This window comes from Salvelinus namaycush, chromosome 8 (genome assembly GCF_016432855.1).
Source record: "Salvelinus namaycush isolate Seneca chromosome 8, SaNama_1.0, whole genome shotgun sequence".
Classification (NCBI taxonomy): Eukaryota; Metazoa; Chordata; class Actinopteri; order Salmoniformes; family Salmonidae; genus Salvelinus; species Salvelinus namaycush.
The window spans coordinates 45475965-45495402 of NC_052314.1; the positions used below are offsets into that span (position 1 = coordinate 45475965).

The window sequence follows — 19438 nt, forward strand, 5'->3', positions numbered from 1 at the left end:
TTATTTGTCAGCTTCGAAGACGTCGGCTACAGTCCTAACGGATGAAGGGAGACAAGTGGTTGGTTTATTGATTTTAATGCGCATCAGTCTTCACATTTCTACTCACACGGGTAGGCCTATTGAAAGAATCACAGGGTGAGGTGCATGTGCATTTGGGTGTGATAGTGTACCAGTTTAACTTTAGTCCATCCCCTCGCCCCGACGCGAACCAGGGACCCTCTGCACACATCAATAACAGTCGCCCAAGAAGCATCGTTACCCATCGCTCCACAAAAGCCGCGGCCCTTGCAGAGCAAGGGGAACCACTACTTCAAGGTCTCAAAGCGAGTAACGTCACCGATTGAAACGCTATTAGCGCGCACCACCGCTAACTAGCTAGCCATTTCACATCGGTTACACTCACCCCCCTTTCGACCTCCTCCTTTTCCGCAGCAACCAGTGATCCGGGTCAACAGCATCAATGTACCAGTTTAACTTTAGTCCGTCCCCTCGCCCCGACCCGGGCACGAACCAGGGACCCTCTGCACACATCAACAACAGTCACCCACGAAGCATCGTTACCCATCGCTCCACAAAGGCTGCGGCCTTTGCAGAGCAAGGGGAACCACTACTTCAAGGTCTCAAAGTGAGTGACGTCACCGATTGAAACGCTATTAGCGCGCACCACCGCTAACTAGCTAGCCATTTCACATCGGTTACAATAGCTTGCCATTTGGATTTGCTAACTATATATTTTTTCTCACCAATCTACACACAATACCCCATAATGGCAAAGTGAAAAGATGTTTTTAGAAATTTTTGCAAATGTATTGAAAAGGAAATACAGAAATATCTCATTTACATAAGTATTCACACAGTCAATATTTTGTAGAAGCACCTTTGGTGGCGATAACAGCTTTCAGTCGTCTTGGGTATGTCTGTATCAGCTTTGCACATCTGGATTGGGGATTTTTTACCATTCTTCCATGCAGCTTTTCTCAAACTTGGTTAAGTTAACATTCCTGTTGGAACATGAATCTTCACCCCAGTCTGTAGTTTGCAATCTGAAGCAGGTTCTCATCAAGGATTTGCCTGCATTTGGCTCAATTCATTGTTCCTCTTTATTCGTACCAGTCTCAGTACCTGCTGCTGAAAAGCATCTCCATAGCATGGTGCTGCCACTACCATGCTTTACGGTAGGTATGGTGTTAGACAGGTGATGAGCTGTGCCTGGTTTTCTCCAGACATAGCGCTTTGCATTCAGGCCAAAGAGTTACATTTTTGTCTCATCAGACCACAGAATATTTTGCCTTATGATCCCAGTCTTTCACATTCCTTTTTGCAAACTCCAAGCATGCTGTCATGTGCCTATTTCTCAGTAGTGGCTTCCGTCTGGCCACTCTCCCATAAAGCCCAGATTGGTGTAGTGCTGTAGAGAGTCTTGTCCTTCTGGTAGGTTCTCCCATCTCAGCCAAGGAACTCTGTAGTTCTGTCAGAGTGGTCATTGTGTTCTTGGCCACCTCCCTGACCAAGGTCGTTCTTGCCCAGTTGCTCAGTTTGGTCAGACGGCCACCTCTAAGCAGTTCCATTTTTTTTTAAATTTCCATATGATAGAGACCACTGGGCTCTTGGAAACTTTCAACACTCTAGAAATTGTTTTTTACCCTTCCCTAGATATATGCCTCATCACAATTATATCTGAGAGATCTAAGGACAGTTCCTTAGACTTCATGGTAATATAATTGCAAATATTTCTAAAAACATGTTTTCAGTTTCTCATTATGGGGTATGTTGTGTAGATGGGTGAGAAAAACAATCCATTTAATCCATTTTGAATTCAGGCTCTAACACAACTAAATGTGGAATAAGTCAAGGGGTAGGAATACTTTCAAAAGACACTGTAGCTAGCTACTTCCCTCGCCGTAACGTTAACTGTGAGAAGCAGTGCTCAACAGGATACAGCTGCCCAGTGGGAAGCCCCTCAGGTCGGCAGGCACCTCGGTACAACACCAGTGTGCACTGGTCATTTGCACTGGCTTGTCCTGGTGCTTTCAGAAGGCAGTAATGTTAGCTAATTGGCATGTCACTGTGAAATAAACGTAACTATTTTTAACAAATGGCTGGCATTTAATGTCTGTTTTTATATGTGTGTAGCCGAAGACATCTTTCCACATTGTGTGGATAATTGTTTCTCCGTCCATTCGATACGAGCCGTACTGTTAGAAGCAGCCTCAGTGGCAGTGGGCGCGGCATGTAGTGACTCAATGCTAATGGAAGATTGTAGTAACTGCATTAACTGCAGTAACTGATAGACATTATTTGTAATTTTGAGAATAAACGTAATTCTGTGTCAAATGGAATGTTGATAGCTGAGGCATTCAAAAGGGTGTTATGTCACTGTGAACGTGTAACTGTGTCTTACTTATAGATTGATCCAGTCAGCTCGTCCAGAAAACCACCTTGGGGATTAAAAACATACAGTGACGCTGATGTTTCTGCTGCCTGGCTTTCAACCTCAAACATTCCTCTAGTGGCTAATGACATGTCAACTGTTTTTTGCAAGCAGTTCATACAATCATTCTTTATCAAACAGTCCCACACCCCTGTCTTACCTGGTTGGCAAAGTGTGCTGCAAATGGGACACACGTAGCAGAAGTTGCACATCTAAAGAAATAAGCAGGAAAAGGGTAAGGCATTAGAGAAGGATAAGAAATAAAGGAGGATATAACATCATAGGACATAACTGGAGGGAGGAGCTTCTCCGATCTGACTTTGTCATTGCATCATAACCAGCCCTCTTGATGTAAAAAAATATCATCATATTAAGATCAGCTTCCTACTTCCGAGGAGCATGCAAATGCAAAATTAGAGTCAACTCATCGTTATGATAAAAAAGGGAACCCCACTATCAAATTATCTTTCGAGAGTCACCCAGTCTTACAGTCACAGGCGTCATAATTTTTTACAACCCTCTCATCAGCCACGTTCCCGATTACAGCCATAGTCCTGATTTATTATGCAGTAGTAATTATAACAGAGTTATGTGGTTGTCATGATGTCTTTAAGTGTAGAGAGCTGCACTGCATAGAATTCTGCATGCCAAAGGAAGGCTCTGCCTAAGTCACCATATCTAGATCATATCTGATTTCTGCTTAGTTCAAGGGTAACAGTGAGGTTTGATGATGATTTGGTCAGCTTGATTTTGACTAGTCTTTCTTCTCACAACCGCTGTATGGAGCGTGCGAAGCGTAGAGAGCTCCCAGAGATTTGAGAGACTAGGTTTTGACTGGCTCTGTTGTAACCTTGCCTAGGACCTGAAGACTTGTGTTAACTTCCCAAGCTAATTATAATGCAAAGTCTTATGGTGCACAGATGACCTGGGTTCAATATCCAGTGCGTCTCATTTTCATACTGTCGCTGGAAGCAACATTTTTTGGGGTTCCAGGGAGAACCCTTTTTGGTTCCAGGTAGAACCATTTTGGATTCCATGTAGGACCCTCTGTGGGGTTCTACAATTGGAACCCAAAACGGTTCTACCTAGAACCAAAAAAGGCTACTCCCTGGAACCAAAAAAGTGTTCTCCTACACGGACAGCTTAAGAACCTTTTTGGAACCCTTCTTTCTGAGGGTGTAGGTTACTAGTGGTTGAATGGGAAGGTAATTTTACCTGGCAGGTGTCACAATGGGCAGACTTATCTCCCTCTGCACATGGGCACTTGTTGCAGGTGTCACAGTGCTGAGAAGGAGAGAAAGAGATAAAGATATGGGGGAGGGCAAGAGAGAGAGAGGGAAAATGTGAGGGAGAGAGAATTTTTTACATTTTTAACAAGTGTAACAGTATAACTTTACGGCGTCCCCTCGCCCCGACACAGGCGCGAACCGGGGATCCTATGCACACATCCACAACGGTTGCCCACGAAGCATCGTTACCCATCGCTCCACAAAGGCCGCGGCCCTTGCAGAGCAAGGGGAAACACTACTTCTAGGTTTCAGAGCAAGTGACGTAACTGATTGAAACGCTATTAGTGCGTACCCGCTAACTAGCTAGCCATTTCACGTCCGTTACACAAGGATGGGGGAAACATATTAAAAGGGTGCAAATTGTTTTACCAATAAATGTAACCAAACTGGTGTTTCTATCTAGATGGTGAAACCTACCTCACAGTATTCACAGTATGAACATAGGGATCCTTTGTGATACAGTTGACCGTCATCGTCCTCCTCCTCTTCCTCATCGTCATCATCATCGTCATTATCATCATCAGCTGCATCATCATCATCATTGTCGTCATCATCGTCATCAGCTGCAGCCGGTACATCATCATCATCATCATCATCATCATTACCGTCAGCCTCTGTAAAATAAGTTGTTCTTTCCCATCCTAACACGTATGTGTGTATCTGTACATTTTCTGTGATGGTGTTCATGAATGTATTTTTGTTTGTGTAGCAAGGTAGTAGTGTAACAGAATGGCAGTGTAGAGTTCATTCATACTGTACAAAAACTCATTTCCTACATACAGTCCCGCATGCATACACTAGTTCTACACGCTCATATTCTGTAGACACACACAAATTCTAACCACATACACAAACCATTACAATGTACAGACTACCTCACAGAACATGCTTTGTACACACAAATACACATAGGTAGATTATAATCACAAATGCCCATAAAGAAAAGTCTAGTTATTTTAAATATATATAGGTTCACACAGTATGACCATACAATAAACCATTCCACAGTAAGATTAACATTTTAACTTTTCCTGTTCATTTGACTCAAACAGACTTTGTTTCAGTACTATCTCCCACTTTTTTTATATTACACAGATTTACTCCATGCGTGTAGTCAGTCACCAAACCCATGACTCCAGGCAACAACAGAAGTACATCCATGCAACTCTTCATGATCAATTGATTTATTCTATGATTTGAAAGTAGGGTTAGAGAGACATGATCAGAGGTGATATTTTGTCACTGTTTTCACAGAAAGGGGTTGTTTCACAGTCAAAAAACAAAAACACAAAAAAATCCACACAAAAATAAGTCAAACACTTCTATTCATGCAACTTCTGGAGTAATTGTCATGTCTTGTCAGTTAGCTACATAAAACAGATATATTTCTCTCTTTTTCCAAATACTATTTTTTTCTCCAAAATATGAAAAACCTCAACATCTACGTCGAGTACCAGGCTAGAGGTAGCCCACACAAACATTGCTTGATCTGGTGTAAAATCTCTGATATCTGACATGTAATCTAACTAAAGTGGTATCATATGCAATTATACAAATTAATGTATTATAAGAATAATTCATATTCCAATTATCCTCTCTAAAGTGACAAATGACGAATGGCCATATAAATATTTTAAATTAGTTTAAGAAAATAACGGAAGTTTCTGTTCTCAGTATGTGAATGATTATCTTTGTACAAATATAATAGTCTGAGAACCGCTTGAGTGAGTATTACAAAATATTAATGGATACATTCACAGATGTGTTATTAATATGCATTCAAAGATGACGTAAAAACATAGACCAGGGTTGTATATACAGTACATTCATTTCATTGGAACTATTCAACATAGTGACAAAGAAGGAAGCTCTACAGGGAAAGAGAGAGATTGAGAGATGTGGAGAAAGAGAGAAACTCTATTGACACTATTACTTTTACCACTCCTTACTACTCTTATCTAGTAAAATTAATGAATTCTTTAGCCCTCTGTTGCCTCCCCTCACCCCTCACCCCTTCCACCTCCTCCTCCTCCTGTCTGTCTGTCTATCTCTATCAAGCCTCCTCTTTCTACATCACTGTCTCTCTTTCTTTCTCTGTAGGTTAACATGGAGGAGACACAAATACAGGTCAATCCAATCCATAACCGTGAGAAAGGAAGGACGGAGTGAAAAAGAAGAAACCATTATTTCAAACAAGACACAAATCAAAAGATCTGAATTATACTATGATCCGATGACTGATTCTATCAAGTCTCTGTGTTACTTTTAAATTAAAAAATTAAAAAAAATCTCCTTTAACTCATCATTACAATGCTTCTGTAGTCCCCAGGTTCATATCTAGTGTACTGTACGAAGGACGACACACAGTTGGGACTCCAGGCGGGCCAGTTCAATTTTTGTTCATAACTCTATTTAAGCAGGGAAGAGAACACAGAGAGAGTCAGACAGACACAGCAAAGGTAATGGACAGCTGTAAAGGGGTGAAGGAGGGACTTCTGTACTAGTCTCTTTTCCTATATCTACTCTGATTGGACAGCTGAACTGAGTGACAGGCTGAGCTGAGAACTAACTGACAAGGAGAGGTTCTGCAGGGCATGGAGAGGTAAGGAGAGGGGAGTGGCCAAGGTGTGGCTAAGCCCCTCCCCTCTCCCTTTCTCTTCTGATATAGTTTCAGACAGGCAGAGCGGAGTGGGGTTAGGGTCACACAGAGATGATGGCGAGGGAAGGTGGGTAAAGAATGCAGCATAATTTAAGTGAAAAGACGTAACTTACCCGTGTGGTCGTCGTCGTCATCGTCATCATCAGCTGCGGCAGAAGCATCATCATCATCGTCATCGTTGTCATCATCGTCGTCATCATCATCGTCGTCATCATCGTCGTCATCATCATCATCGTCATCATCGTCATCATCATCGTCGTCATCATCGTTGTCGTCATCGTCGTCGTCATCATCGTTGTCATCATCGTCGTCATCATCATCGTCGTCGTCGTCGTCATCATCATCGTTATCATCATCGTCGTCGTCGTCATCATCGTTGTCGTCATCATCCTCGTCGTCGTCGTCATCATCGTCATCATCCTCATCGTCCTCTTTACTGTCCCCATCATCATCATCATCATCGTCGTCGTCATCTCCCCCTACATCCGCTGCATGCTCCCCCTCGTCATCAGCTACTACATCCTGTTGGGGGGCCAGCGGCAGGTCTTGAGCCTTGACGCCAGGGGCAAGAGGGGTCTGGAAGGTGCAGAGCAGGGCTAGGAACAGTCCCAAGAGCCACGTCTTAAAGGAGGCCATGATTAATCTCAGAACAAAGGGTTGAGAGTGAGGGACGATAGATAAACGAGGAGAGTGAGGGATGATACCAGATAAATGAGGGATCACTCCCTTTGCAGTGCAATGGTTTAGCACGTGCACACTGACACCCCCAGAGTTTGTTGCCTTTCTGTCCCACACACACAATACACCCACACACACACACAAACCCTAAGGAGAGCAATGGGGAACGGGCACCAGTTATAAAGAAGTGCACACAATAGGCCTATGTAATGCCCAGTTGAACGGGGATATTCCAAGTAGAAATCCAGACACTTGTTCTCAACTCCTCACAACACAACGATAAACCAAATCCCTCCTGGAAAAAGGTAGGTGTCCTCCTTTGGAAGAAAAAAAAGTAACCCTCTTGTCCTCCTTAAATAGTGCTTGTTTACTCCACCCTTTAAAGTTTAAGCATGCAGTAAAATGGCACAGTTTGAAGAGACCCCGTTGCAGACCTGACACAGACGGCACTAATGTGGGACGGGCAGGAGAAGAGAGAGACCAACCCGGGGGGTAAGATGAGAAGGAAGGGGGGCAATTAGGCTGAGTGACAGGGGCAAATGCTCCACCGTTGACCATGCTTGCACCGTCTAAAATGGAATGAACAGGGAAGAGAGGCAGATAGCGAGAGAGAGGGGCAGATATTGCTTGCTTTTTTGCCGTCATCAAATGTTCAAGTTTAACTTTAGAGAGGACGGTGGGAGAAGGAGGCTCAGGCCAGGATGACCATATATCGTGAAAGAAGGGAGGTGGAAGGAGGAAGAATTGAAATAGCAAAGGAGAGAGTGAGGGGTGATATCAGAACTATATCAGTGGAACGAGTGAGGGGGAGAGAGAAAAGAGCACGTTGGTGAGACAAGCAAACAGTGTTGAGAGAAGACATATCAGCAATCAATTTTTTTTATTTAACTAGGAAAGTCAGTTAAGAAGAAATTATTATTTTCAATGACGACCTAGGAACAGTGGGTTAATTGCCATGTTCAGGTGCAGAACAACAGATTTGTACCTTGTCAACTGGGGGATTTGAACTTGCAACCTTTCAGTTAGTAGCCCAATGCTCTAACCACTACGCTACCCTGCTGCCCCAATTGGGAACTATTTGCCAATGTCAATGCCTATGCCAATTAGCTTTGTACCAAATGTTCCACTCAGTTTTTACCCACCATTTTTATATGCACACCAACCCACCACTCTCACAATTCCAGCACTGTAGGAACAAGCAATGAGCCAGCCCTTGGTTACACACACACATTACCAAGCATTGCAGGCACAATGATCAACAATGAATGGCCTGGTCTTCACACTCAACCCATATAGCCTTTCCACTACCTTCCTTCTGAGTACACCCTCTCCCCGGTACCCCTCAGCCCCTCCTGAACATGTAGCCCCCAAAATAGCCCCTCTATTTAAAACCCTGCACTCCCAGAGTCAGTGTAATGTGACCCTCCCTGGCACTGTGAGTTGACTGACACTGAAGATACCACCATCTCTCTCTCTCTCTCTCTCTCTCTCTCCTCTTTCTTCCCCTCCCTTCTGACACTCTATACCACCCTCTCTCTACCCCTCTTTTTCACTCTCTCTTTCTCTATCCCCCTCCTTTCATAATCCCCTCTTCCACATCTCCAGCTGCTCCCCATGAGATATCAGCAAGAGGAGCCTCTGCAAACTATATCTGCAAAGCCTCCAAAATGAAGCCAAACCCAACCAATCAGGGCCAAGTTGAACCAAAGCTTTTGCACTTGTTGCACCTCCCTTTATTTAATCTTTTGTTCAACACTCTGTTATATTCCGATTGGATAATAATAGGTGCAAACTTTCTGCAATGATTAGTGAATCTGGCCCTATGGTCCCCACCCCATTTCTCACTGCTACCAACCCAGACTTCTACATTACTGTGTGAAACAGTTACGATTGAGACCACCAAAGTAGAGAAAGAGAGTGATACGAGATGCAGATGAACAAGAGGAGAGATATGCAACACCGAAGACTGCATGGCGAGGACTGCAATGTAGCTGAAAGTGGAGATGTATGCAGACATGCCTAAGACATATTTCTCTCTCCATTTGGATGAGCTGCAGTATACATGACCTGCCTCAAGCTGGGTTAGAAACGCTTGAACCAAATATTTAACACTTGGCATCTTTAATAACAACTTCAATGTACAACGTTCCATGAAAATTTGAGCTCTATCTCTGAAATTAGTGAATGTCACCTAACCGTCCTTCAGGTTACCAGGTGCTCCCTGGGAAAAGGCCACAGCTGAGGGCAAATGTGGACAGTAGCCCTCCGCAGCCTTCCTCAACTCAGTTAACAGCACGTCTACTCGGACAAAAGGTGCTAATAACTCCAAACTGATATTTTAAAATAGCTGGTTATTAATACCCGTTGTAGAAATATGGTTGTTGTGGGGTGAAAAGGCAGTAGGAGTCGGTAAAACCCAGTTCTAAAGTACACATTTAGGCTTTGGTCGGTTAGAAAGATCTGACGCTACAGATGTAGGATCTTAATTTGAGCCAGTTTGCTACAGCAGGAAAATATTCCTGCAGCAACATTAAATGTGAAGTATTATGTGGATTATAATTAATGGGCATTTTTGTAGGGGTTGATACATTTTTCGGGAAAATCAAGTCTGAAATTTCGAAGTGGAAATAACAAACCTCAGAAACCTTTTTAAACCTCAAATATACAAGTTTTACGTTTCCTGAATTGCAGGAAAGTTCTCCTGCAACAGGGTGATCAAGTAACGATCCAACATATGTAAAGAACTCCATTCATTCACCTCCAACAACATGAACCAAGCTCTTTCCCTGTAAGGATCGGCTGAAGCGGAAAACAGTGGTGGAAAAAGTACCCAAATAACATACTTGAGTAAAAGTAAAGATACCTTAATAGAAAATCACTCAAGGAAAAGTGAAAGTCACCCAGTAAAATTCTACTTGAGCAAAAGTCTAAAAGTATTTGGTTTGAAATATACTTAAGTATCAAAAGTAAATGTAATTGCTAAAAAATACTTAAGTATGAAAAGTAAAAGTATAAATCATTTCAAATTCCTTATATTAAGCAAACCAGACAGCATAATATTATTGTTTATTTTAATTTACAGATAGCCAGGGGCACACTCCAACACTCAGACATAATTTACAATCAAAGCATGTGTTAAGTGAGTCCATCAGAACAGAGGCAGTAGGGATGACCAGGGATGTTCTCTTGATAAGTGTGTGAATTTGACAATTTTCCTGTCCTGCTATGTATTATGTATGTGTCAGGGAAAACATATTGAGTAAAAAGTATAGAATTTTCTTTAGGAATGTAGTGAAGTAAAAAATATAAATAGTAAAGTACAGGTATCCCAAAAACTACTTAAGTAAAAATACATGAAAGTACTACTTAACTACTTTACACCACTAGCGGAAAATCACTTCCGAGTTTCCAAATAGAGCACTAACGGTTGCAGCAGTTGTAACAGTCTGAACTTTCATGTGTTTTATCACCACATATACTGGTGAAATTCCTGTGCTTAAACTGTATACAGCAATCCACCATTGAAAAATTTAAGAATTTACAGAGGTACTTAAAAGGTTATTTAGCAAGCAAATATTCTGCTATACAAAGGGAGTAAAAGGGTCCAAAGACTCCAGATAGCTACATTTAAAGGTCCAATGCAGCCATTTTTTTCCTCAATATCAAATTGTACCTAAAGCGGACATTGCCATTGGCTGCATGGAGTGGAGCGTTAAGAGAAATCCCCATGCAGCCTTGTTTACAAGTTCAATCACTGGAATTTGAGACGTAATCTACACCTCGATTAGGATGATAGAAATCCTCATGATTTAGTTATTGATTTTTCAAATTGAGAGTAATTGTTTCTATATAGCCTACACTTTCTTGTTCTGAACTTATAATGCGAGATGGGCAGGTGTGGCTTTTTCACAATGATCACAAGAGCAGCTGCTCACCGATTTGACGGCTTGTAACAAGGCTGCATGCGATTACTACTACTGTGTCTGCACATCCAATGGCAATGTCCGTGATAGCTATAATGCCGGACAGCTCCAATGCAGTTACACCTCCGACATTGCCTTAATAAAAACAATGTTGTCGATTATCATGGGTTAAGGCTGAATCTCGCTTAGTGGAGCATTTTTTCAAGTGTAAAACCAACATACAATCTATGTTTTTGTATTTGTGTCAGGTTGAATGTGTTTGTACTTGGTCATGTCATTATGGGGGTAGAGATATTTGAATTGCACCTTTAAAAATGTTTGTACATATTACATTGAGAACAGATTGCCCATTCATTCTATAAGCCACAGGAACAAGATTTCTAGACCAACATAGGAACAACAAAGTAACATAGAAGAGCAACAATAGTCCACATACAAAATGGCAGCAGTTCAAATAATCAAAGTTGAAAAACAACATTGAAAGGATGGCTGAATGAGCATCGAGTCCATCTTTGGCATTTCCCCGAACCACAGGAGGAACACAAGAGGAACATTCGTCATCATCGACATCGATGGATTGCTAAGAGGTGTGTGTGCGAGTGTCTAGATTTCACTGTTCTCCATCAGACATGGGTCAGATCTGAGCGAGAAAACAGAACAGAAACTGAAATTAGTACATAAAACTAAGTAATAAAATTGACTGGGGATCAATAAAGTTCATTTACATTTTGACTGGAAAGGTCTCTGAGGTAGGAGGCAACCTTACATAGAAATATAACATATGTAACCTATATCATATATACTGTATGTATTAAATATATCTGTATGCAACCTTACCTCAGAGCGGGTGGAGGACATGTGGGCTTTATCAAGTTACTCTGAAAGAGAGCCTCTGTCATCCAGGAGAGGGCACTAGAACAGAACTACAACTGGGAATGAGAGAGAGAGAGAGGGGGTAAGAGGGGTGACCATGACAGATTGGCTCTGTACAGTGCTCAGCAGGCAGATACAACAGCAGCAATCCAAATGCAGAGAGAGAAACCAGAGGAGGCACATTGGGCCTGTCATGCCAAATAATGTCCCCAGGGCAAATAGTGTCGTCCTCTTCGTCAGAATGGGATTCAAATCAAATCAAATGTATTTATATAGCCCTTCTTACATAAGCTGATATCTCAAAGTGCTGTACAGAAACCCAGCCTAAAACCCCAAACAGCAAGCAATGCAGGTGTAGAAGCACGGTGGCTAGGAAAAACTCCCTAGAAAGGCCAAAACCTAGGAAGAAACCTAGAGAGGAACCAGGCTATGAGGGGTGGCCAGTCCTCTTCTAGCTGTGCCGGTTGGAGATTATAACAGAACATGGCCAAGATGTTCAAATGTTCATAAATTACCAGCATGGTCAAATAATAATAATCACAGTAGTTGTCGAGGGTGCAGCAAGTCAGCACCTCAGGAGTAAATGTCAGTTGGCTTTTCATAGCTGATCATTAAGAGTATCTCTGCAGTCTCTAGAGAGTTGAAAACAGCAGGTCTGGGACAGGTAGCACGTCCGGTGAACAGTTCAGGGTTCCATAGCCGCAGGCAGAACAGTTGAAACTGGAGCAGCAGCACGGCCAGGTGGACTGGGGACAGCAAGGAGTCATCATGCCAGGTAGTCCTGAGGCATGATCCTAGGGCTCAGGTCCTCCGAGAGAGAGAAAGAAAGAGAGAGAGAATTAGAGAGAGCATACTTAAATTCACACAGGACACCGGATAAGACAGGAGAAGTACTCCAGATATAACAAACTGACCCTAGCCCCCCGACACATAAACTACTGCAGCATAAATACTGGAGGCTGAGACAGGAGGGGTCAGGAGACACTGTGGCCCCATCCGATGATACCCCCAGACAGGGCCAAACAGGAAGGATATTCGATAAACTATTAGCGTCCGTTGCTATATCAACGGTGAGATGACCTAATAATTTGAATTTTGGAGATCATTACAGCCTAAACGACATTCTTTTCATCATCGCTATGCAACAATTTCGCTGTTTAAACAAGTTTTGTTTAGATAATAAAATAAAGACATTAATTCAAACTACTTTTTGGTACCTTGTTAACATTACATGAAATCCATGTCTTAAACGTTGCTACGTTTCGGAAATGACGCAAAATTGTGTAATCTGCCTGACACATTAAAGTTACTAACCTTACAGATCACGAAGTCAGTTAATTTCTACTCCATTCATATGCGAATCAGTTTGATACATACACTGGCTTGTCTGGGTGTTATGTTTTTATTTTAACCTGCCCTTTCCGTATCTACACCAAAATAATACAATTTCAGTAGTCCTCTATTATGATAAAAAAATATACATATCTCGCATAGCTCATTAGTACCTCCTTGTGGTTGGTAACTTTAGGATGTTAAATGTTTTGGAAAATGAAACCTCTTGAAACTGCTTTTTATCTATCTGAATATTTTCTTCACTGTCTGGATACAAGATTTAATAGTGGCTGAGACCATACTATTTAAGACTATAACGATTTTTTATCGTTTCACCAAATTACCGAGGGGAAATGTCATTACCAACACGACATAAAATGTGCTATTTTAGTTGAAAAGGAAATTACCGAAATTGTGCATATGGTATTTTATATAATATTTCTCATGAAATGTATTTTTTTCATGTTATTGATTTACTATTTGGAAGTTTTCTTAAATCATATGTACCCTGCTCATTTCCCCTCAGTGTATTAATCATTGTCATGTCCAAATGTCCATATTTGCCTTGATGATACTCAGAAACATGTATTTACCACATAAAAATCTTAAGATCATTTCTGAAGGAATGTAAAATATTGAGAACAAGCATTTAAGGTTCACATATGGGAAAAATCATCAATATCAATTGTAATTTAATGCACCTTTACTTCTAAAATATGTACCTTGATGGTAATGACTTAGTGTTGTGGTAATGACAGAGTGGTGGAAATGACATTTCATATAAAACTGATATTTAAATACCATTTGGAACTCAGTAGTGAGTGTTACGTGACAGGACAGACACGATTTTTACACGCTTCAGCACTTGGTGGTTCCGTTCTGTAAGCTTGTGTGGCCTACCACTTCGTGGATGAGCTGTTGTTGCTCCTTGATGTTACCACTTCACAATAACAACACTTACAGTTGACCTTGGCAGCTCTAGCAGGGCAGAAATTTGATGAACTGGCTTGTTGGAAAGGTGGCATCCTATGATGGTGCCATGTTGAAAGTCACTGAGCTCTTCAGTATGGACCATTCTACTGCCAATGTTTGTCTATAGAGATTGCATGGCTATGTGCTCGATTTTATACACTTTTCAGCAATGGGTGTGGCAGAAATTGCCAAATCCACTAATTTGAAGGGGTGTCCACATACTTTTAATATAGAGAGTACAGTTGAAGTCGGAAGTTTACATACACTTAGGTTGGAGTCACTAAAACTCGATTTTCAACCACTCTACACATTTCTTGTTAACAAACTATAGTTTTGGCAAGTCGGTTAGGACGTCTATTTTGTACATGACACAAGTAATTTTTCCAACAATTGTTTACAGACAGATTATTTCACCTATAATTTACTTTATCATAATTCCAGTGGGTCAGAAGTTAATATACACTAAATTGACTGTGCCTTTAAACAGCTTGGAAAATTCCAGAAATGATGTCATGGCTTTAGAAGCTTCTGATAGGCTAATTGACATAATTTGAGTCAATTGGAGGTGTACCTTTGGATGTATTTCAAGGGCTCTTTGCTTGACATCAAAGGAAAATCTAAAGAAATCAGCCAAGACCTCTGAATTGTTTTTGTAGACCTCCACAAGTCTGGTTCATCCTTGGGAGCAATTTCCAAATGCCTGAAGGTACCACGTCATCTGTACAAACAATAGTGCGCAAGTATAAACACCATGGGACCACGCAGCCGTCATACCGCTCAGGAAGGAGACGCGTTCTGTCTTCCTAGAGATAACATACTTTAGTGCGAAAAGTGTAAATCATTCCCAGAACAACAGCAAAGGACATTGTGAAGATGCTGGAGGAAACAGGTACAAAAGTATCTATATCCATAGTTAAACGAGTCCTATATCGACATAACCTGAAAGGCCGCTCAGCAAGGAAGAAGCCTCTGCTCTAAAACTGCCATAAAAAAGCAAGACTACGGTTTGCAACTGCACATGGGGACAAGGATCGTACTTTTGAGAAATGTCCTCTGGTCTGATGAAACAAAAATATAACTGTTTGGCCATAATGACCATCGTTATGCTTGGAGGAAAAAGGGGAAGGCTTGCAAGTCAAAGAACATCATCCCAACCGTGAAGCATGGGGGTGGCAGCATCATGTTGTGGGGTTGCTTTGCTGCAGGAGGGACTGGTGCACTTCACAAAATAGATGGCTACATGAGGAAGGAAAATTATGTGGATATATTGAAGCAACATCTCAAGACATCAGTCAGGAAGTTAAAGCTTGGTTGCAAATGGGTCTTTCAAATGGACAATGAACCCAAGCATACATCCAAAGTTGTGGCAAAATGGATTAAGGACAACAAAGTCAAGGTATTGGAGTGGCCATCACAAAGCCCTGACCTCAATCCTACAGAAATGTTTTGTGCAGAACTGAAAAAGCGTGTGCGAGCAAGGAGGCCTACAAACCTGACTCAGTTACACCAGGTCTATCAGGAGGAATGGGCCAAAATTCACCCAATTTATTGTGGGAAGCTTGTGGAAGGCTACCCGAAACGTTTGACCCAGGCAATACTACCAAATACTAATTGAGTGTATGTCAACTTCTGACCCACTGGGAATGTGATGAAAGAAATAAAAGCTGAAATAAATAATTCTCTCTACTATTATTCTGAAATGTCACTTTCTTAAAATAAAGTGGTGATCCTAACTGACCTAAGACAGGGAATTTTTACTAGGATTAAATGTCAGGAATTGTGAAACACTGAGTTGAAATGTATTTGGCTAAGGTGTATGTAAACTTCCGACTTCAACTGTATGTCCTTGTCCTCTCCTTGGTTGATTTAGGGGGCATCTTATAGAAACATAAAAAATAAATAAATAAAGTCAGTAATAACCATAGTAGGTCACATAAATAGACATCAAAATCACTCAATCATCCTAACATAACACATGTAATTTAGCAAATTACTGTTCAATTTCAACTTAACCATGATCATATATGTAATTTGTTTTTCTTTTCAGGTCTTAAGGTAAGTACAAATTTTGTCATTACCACCACATTCTGTCCTTACCATCACAGTTCATTATGTGGTGGTAATGACGTGTGGTGGGAATTACATTTTTACCGTGTCTGGTCATAAATAGCAGGGATTCTAGCATGCTAACTCCAGTTGAACAGTTAGCATACAATGTATTCTAAATAAACATAATTAAAACATAATTTTAAAAAAACAACACTAAGTCAATCACAAATTTGAAAGACTATAGAGTATATGCATTAATTGTATATACAATTGCATTGTTTACCTCAGTCAACAGCTGCGGCTCCCGTCCGTACTCAGTGGAGGCCTGAATGTTGCTGTTGTGTGCAAAGATAATTACTTTCAGGTTGTTCTCCCACCCTTCCTGGTACCAATCAAGGGACTTGCCAATGGCAGTCTTGAGGGTCTGGTTGGTCCATTCACCAAACCTGGAGGGGGTAGTAAAGCGATATCTATTGACAATGTAAGATATTGAAATACAGTACAGTCAAAGTTCGACACACCTACTCATTCAAGAGTTTCTTTATTTTTGCTATTTTCTACATTGTAGAATAATAGTGAAGACATCAAACTACGAAATAGCACATATGGAATCATGTAGTAACCAAAAAAGTGTTAAACAAATCAAGTAGGTGAATGGATGATCTCTGCATGTGTGGTTCCCACCGTGAAGCATGGAGATGTGATGGTGCTTTGCTGGTGACACGGTCTGTGATTTATTTAGAATTCAAGGCACACTTAACCAGCATGTCTACCACAGCATTCTGCGGCGATACGCCATCTATCTGGTTTGTGTTTAGTGGGACTATCATTTATTTTTCAAAAGGACAATGACACAACACACCTCCAGGCTGTGTAAACGGCTATTTGACCAAGAAGGAGAGTGATGGAATGCTGCATCAGATGACCTGGCCTCCACAATCACCCGACCTCAACCCAATTGAGATGGTTTGGGATGAGTTGGACCGCAGAGTGTAGGAAATGCAGCACACAAGTGCACAGCATATGTGGGAACTCCTTCAAGACTGTTGGAAAAGCATTCAAGGTGAAGCTGGTTGAGAGAATGCCAAGAGTGTGTAAAGCTGTCATCAAGGCAAAGGGTTGCTACTTTGAAGAATCTCAAATATATTATGATTTGTTTAACCCTTTTTTGGTTCATACATGATTCCATGTGTTATTTCATAGTTTTGATGTCTTCACTATTGTTCTACAATGTAGAAAATAATAAAAAATAAAGAAAAACCCTTGAATGAGTAGGTGTCCAAATTTTAACTGGTACTGTATATACAAATAGTTTCCTTTACCAGACTCTCTAATCGAGAGTGATTTACAGTTAGCTATCTTAAAATGAATGCACTAAGTGAGAATATACTATGTTACATACACATGCAAACCACATTCCTAAAAAAACATCAATTTTGTTTATGGGGATCTATCCAAATATGTGGAGGTATGGCCTGTAGAACACTCTGATAAATATCCAACAAGGACGAAGGTCGTAGGAGTAGAGCAGCTCCTAATTGGCTACGCTGTAGGCTATGAGCCACACCGCCAGGAAGAAGAGGAAAAAGAAGATGTCTTTCATCTGCCAATCAGGAGGGGAACAGAATATTACATTCGGGAATATCACAGTTTTTGTGTGCAGTTTTTACACTTTTCTTTGAATACTAGTTGTTCCTGCCTAAACCAGCACTTCAATCTAGACCATATAGATAGACTCTAGTGCCCAAAATCCCATTTCAGCATGGCCAGCGCCATTAAGGACTTTCACCAATGTTAAGTAGTCAATTGGGTGAGACTTCCTATGGGTTAAGGAAGGATCACTTGGACCATGCAGGTCATCAGAAGAGATCAGCCAATTAATTATACTCGTGAGCATAACTTTCATAACTGCAGGTGGCAGTAACTCGCAAACATTGGCTTTATACCTGTTCAAACAACACACTCTAGGTGGCTGTAAGCAACCCTTAGAGACAGATACAGCGAGACATCCTTCTCCCTTATTTTATCTGACCGGGTGGGGCCTACTTATTACCCCACCCCGCGGAGGCGGTGCCCCAGAGAAGTAGACCAAAGTCAGCAGTTCGCTCTCGCGGGAAAGCATTCTCACGTGAGAGAGGGAACACCTACTTACACAGACAGGAACCTTGAAAATTTCAATGGTGTATGGCTTGAGTCATTCATCTTAATTTATCCACAATTTTTGGCACCCTTTCAGTTTGTTTGCCAACTCTTAGAAGTAGTAGAAGAAAATTGACCGCTTCAAAATGAAGATGGCGTCAATGGCACGGTCTATGCTCTCACAGTCGCCATAATGAGACAGATACAACAACCCAATGTCTAAGTATATTACTTAGACACACTGCAGTGCACAGTGTTCTCTTTCTTCTTAGAAAGCCCTCACAATTTTTTCAACAATGATCTTGGGTCCCAGCTGTTTGTGGATGGTGAATATGTAGATGAGACAGAGGGTAAACACCACAGCCAATACAGCACGGCCAAACTCGTAGGACCACTCTATAACACACAACAAACGCCTTGGTCACAGGGATGGACAACACACAAAATCCATATATTTATTTATTAGGATACCCATTAGCTTTTTCTGATGCAGCTGCTACTCGTCCTCGGGTTCACACACAAAACATAAAATATGACATAGCATACAATATAGCTCAGTATTTGTATTGTGTTAACAAATTATGAATATTATACTAATACAATTGCTTAGAGAAAGAGATTTTGTTTAACAAGTAACACAACAATATCTCAAAAAGATACAAAGGTGTGAAAATGATTGGCACGGGTCCCTGTTTTCAATACTTTGTGCACCCTCCCTTGCGAGGATAACGGCTGTAGTGGCAAAATTTTCCAATATAAATTGTCCTAATATTTTTTTAAATCATAATCCTTTATCCACAATGGAGAGTGGTGAAATGTTAGTCTTGAAGCATACAAATCCAATGTCCAGAGTTCAATTCAAGTTGAAAAATATTATATGTTTTTAGTTGTGGAAATAGCTGGGAACAAATTTTTTGATGAATTCCTGGTGATTTTACAGATTTTTTAAAATCCAGAACTAAAGTCATCCCCCCCCACACACACACACACACACGTGTGGGTGAAACACAGTTAAAAGATTGGGGGGAATACACATAGCCAACAAAGTGTGTGTACCCCCCTCTACAGGCTGAAGGGGGGTACACACAGAGTT

General features: G+C 41.2%; 1 protein-coding gene and 1 long non-coding RNA gene across 2 annotated transcripts; both read right to left on the minus strand.

The window, feature by feature from the left end:
* LOC120051932 (serine-aspartate repeat-containing protein F-like) lies at positions 1–7476 on the minus strand. The gene is made up of 6 exons (XM_038998816.1): positions 6493–7476; positions 4138–4334; positions 3647–3715; positions 2592–2643; positions 2402–2438; positions 1–34 (listed from the first exon to the last, which is right to left on the minus strand). The coding sequence occupies exons 1-6, from the start codon at positions 7013–7015 to the stop codon at positions 1–3; spliced, it is 912 nt and encodes a 303-aa protein (XP_038854744.1). The 5' UTR covers positions 7016–7476.
* A 2651-nt stretch (positions 7477–10127) lies between these two features.
* LOC120051933 lies at positions 10128–12469 on the minus strand. Its single transcript, XR_005477339.1, has 3 exons — positions 12426–12469; positions 11818–11909; positions 10128–11620 (listed from the first exon to the last, which is right to left on the minus strand). It is a non-coding gene; the product is annotated as an uncharacterized LOC120051933 (long non-coding RNA).
* Between the last annotated feature and the right edge of the window lie 6969 nt (positions 12470–19438).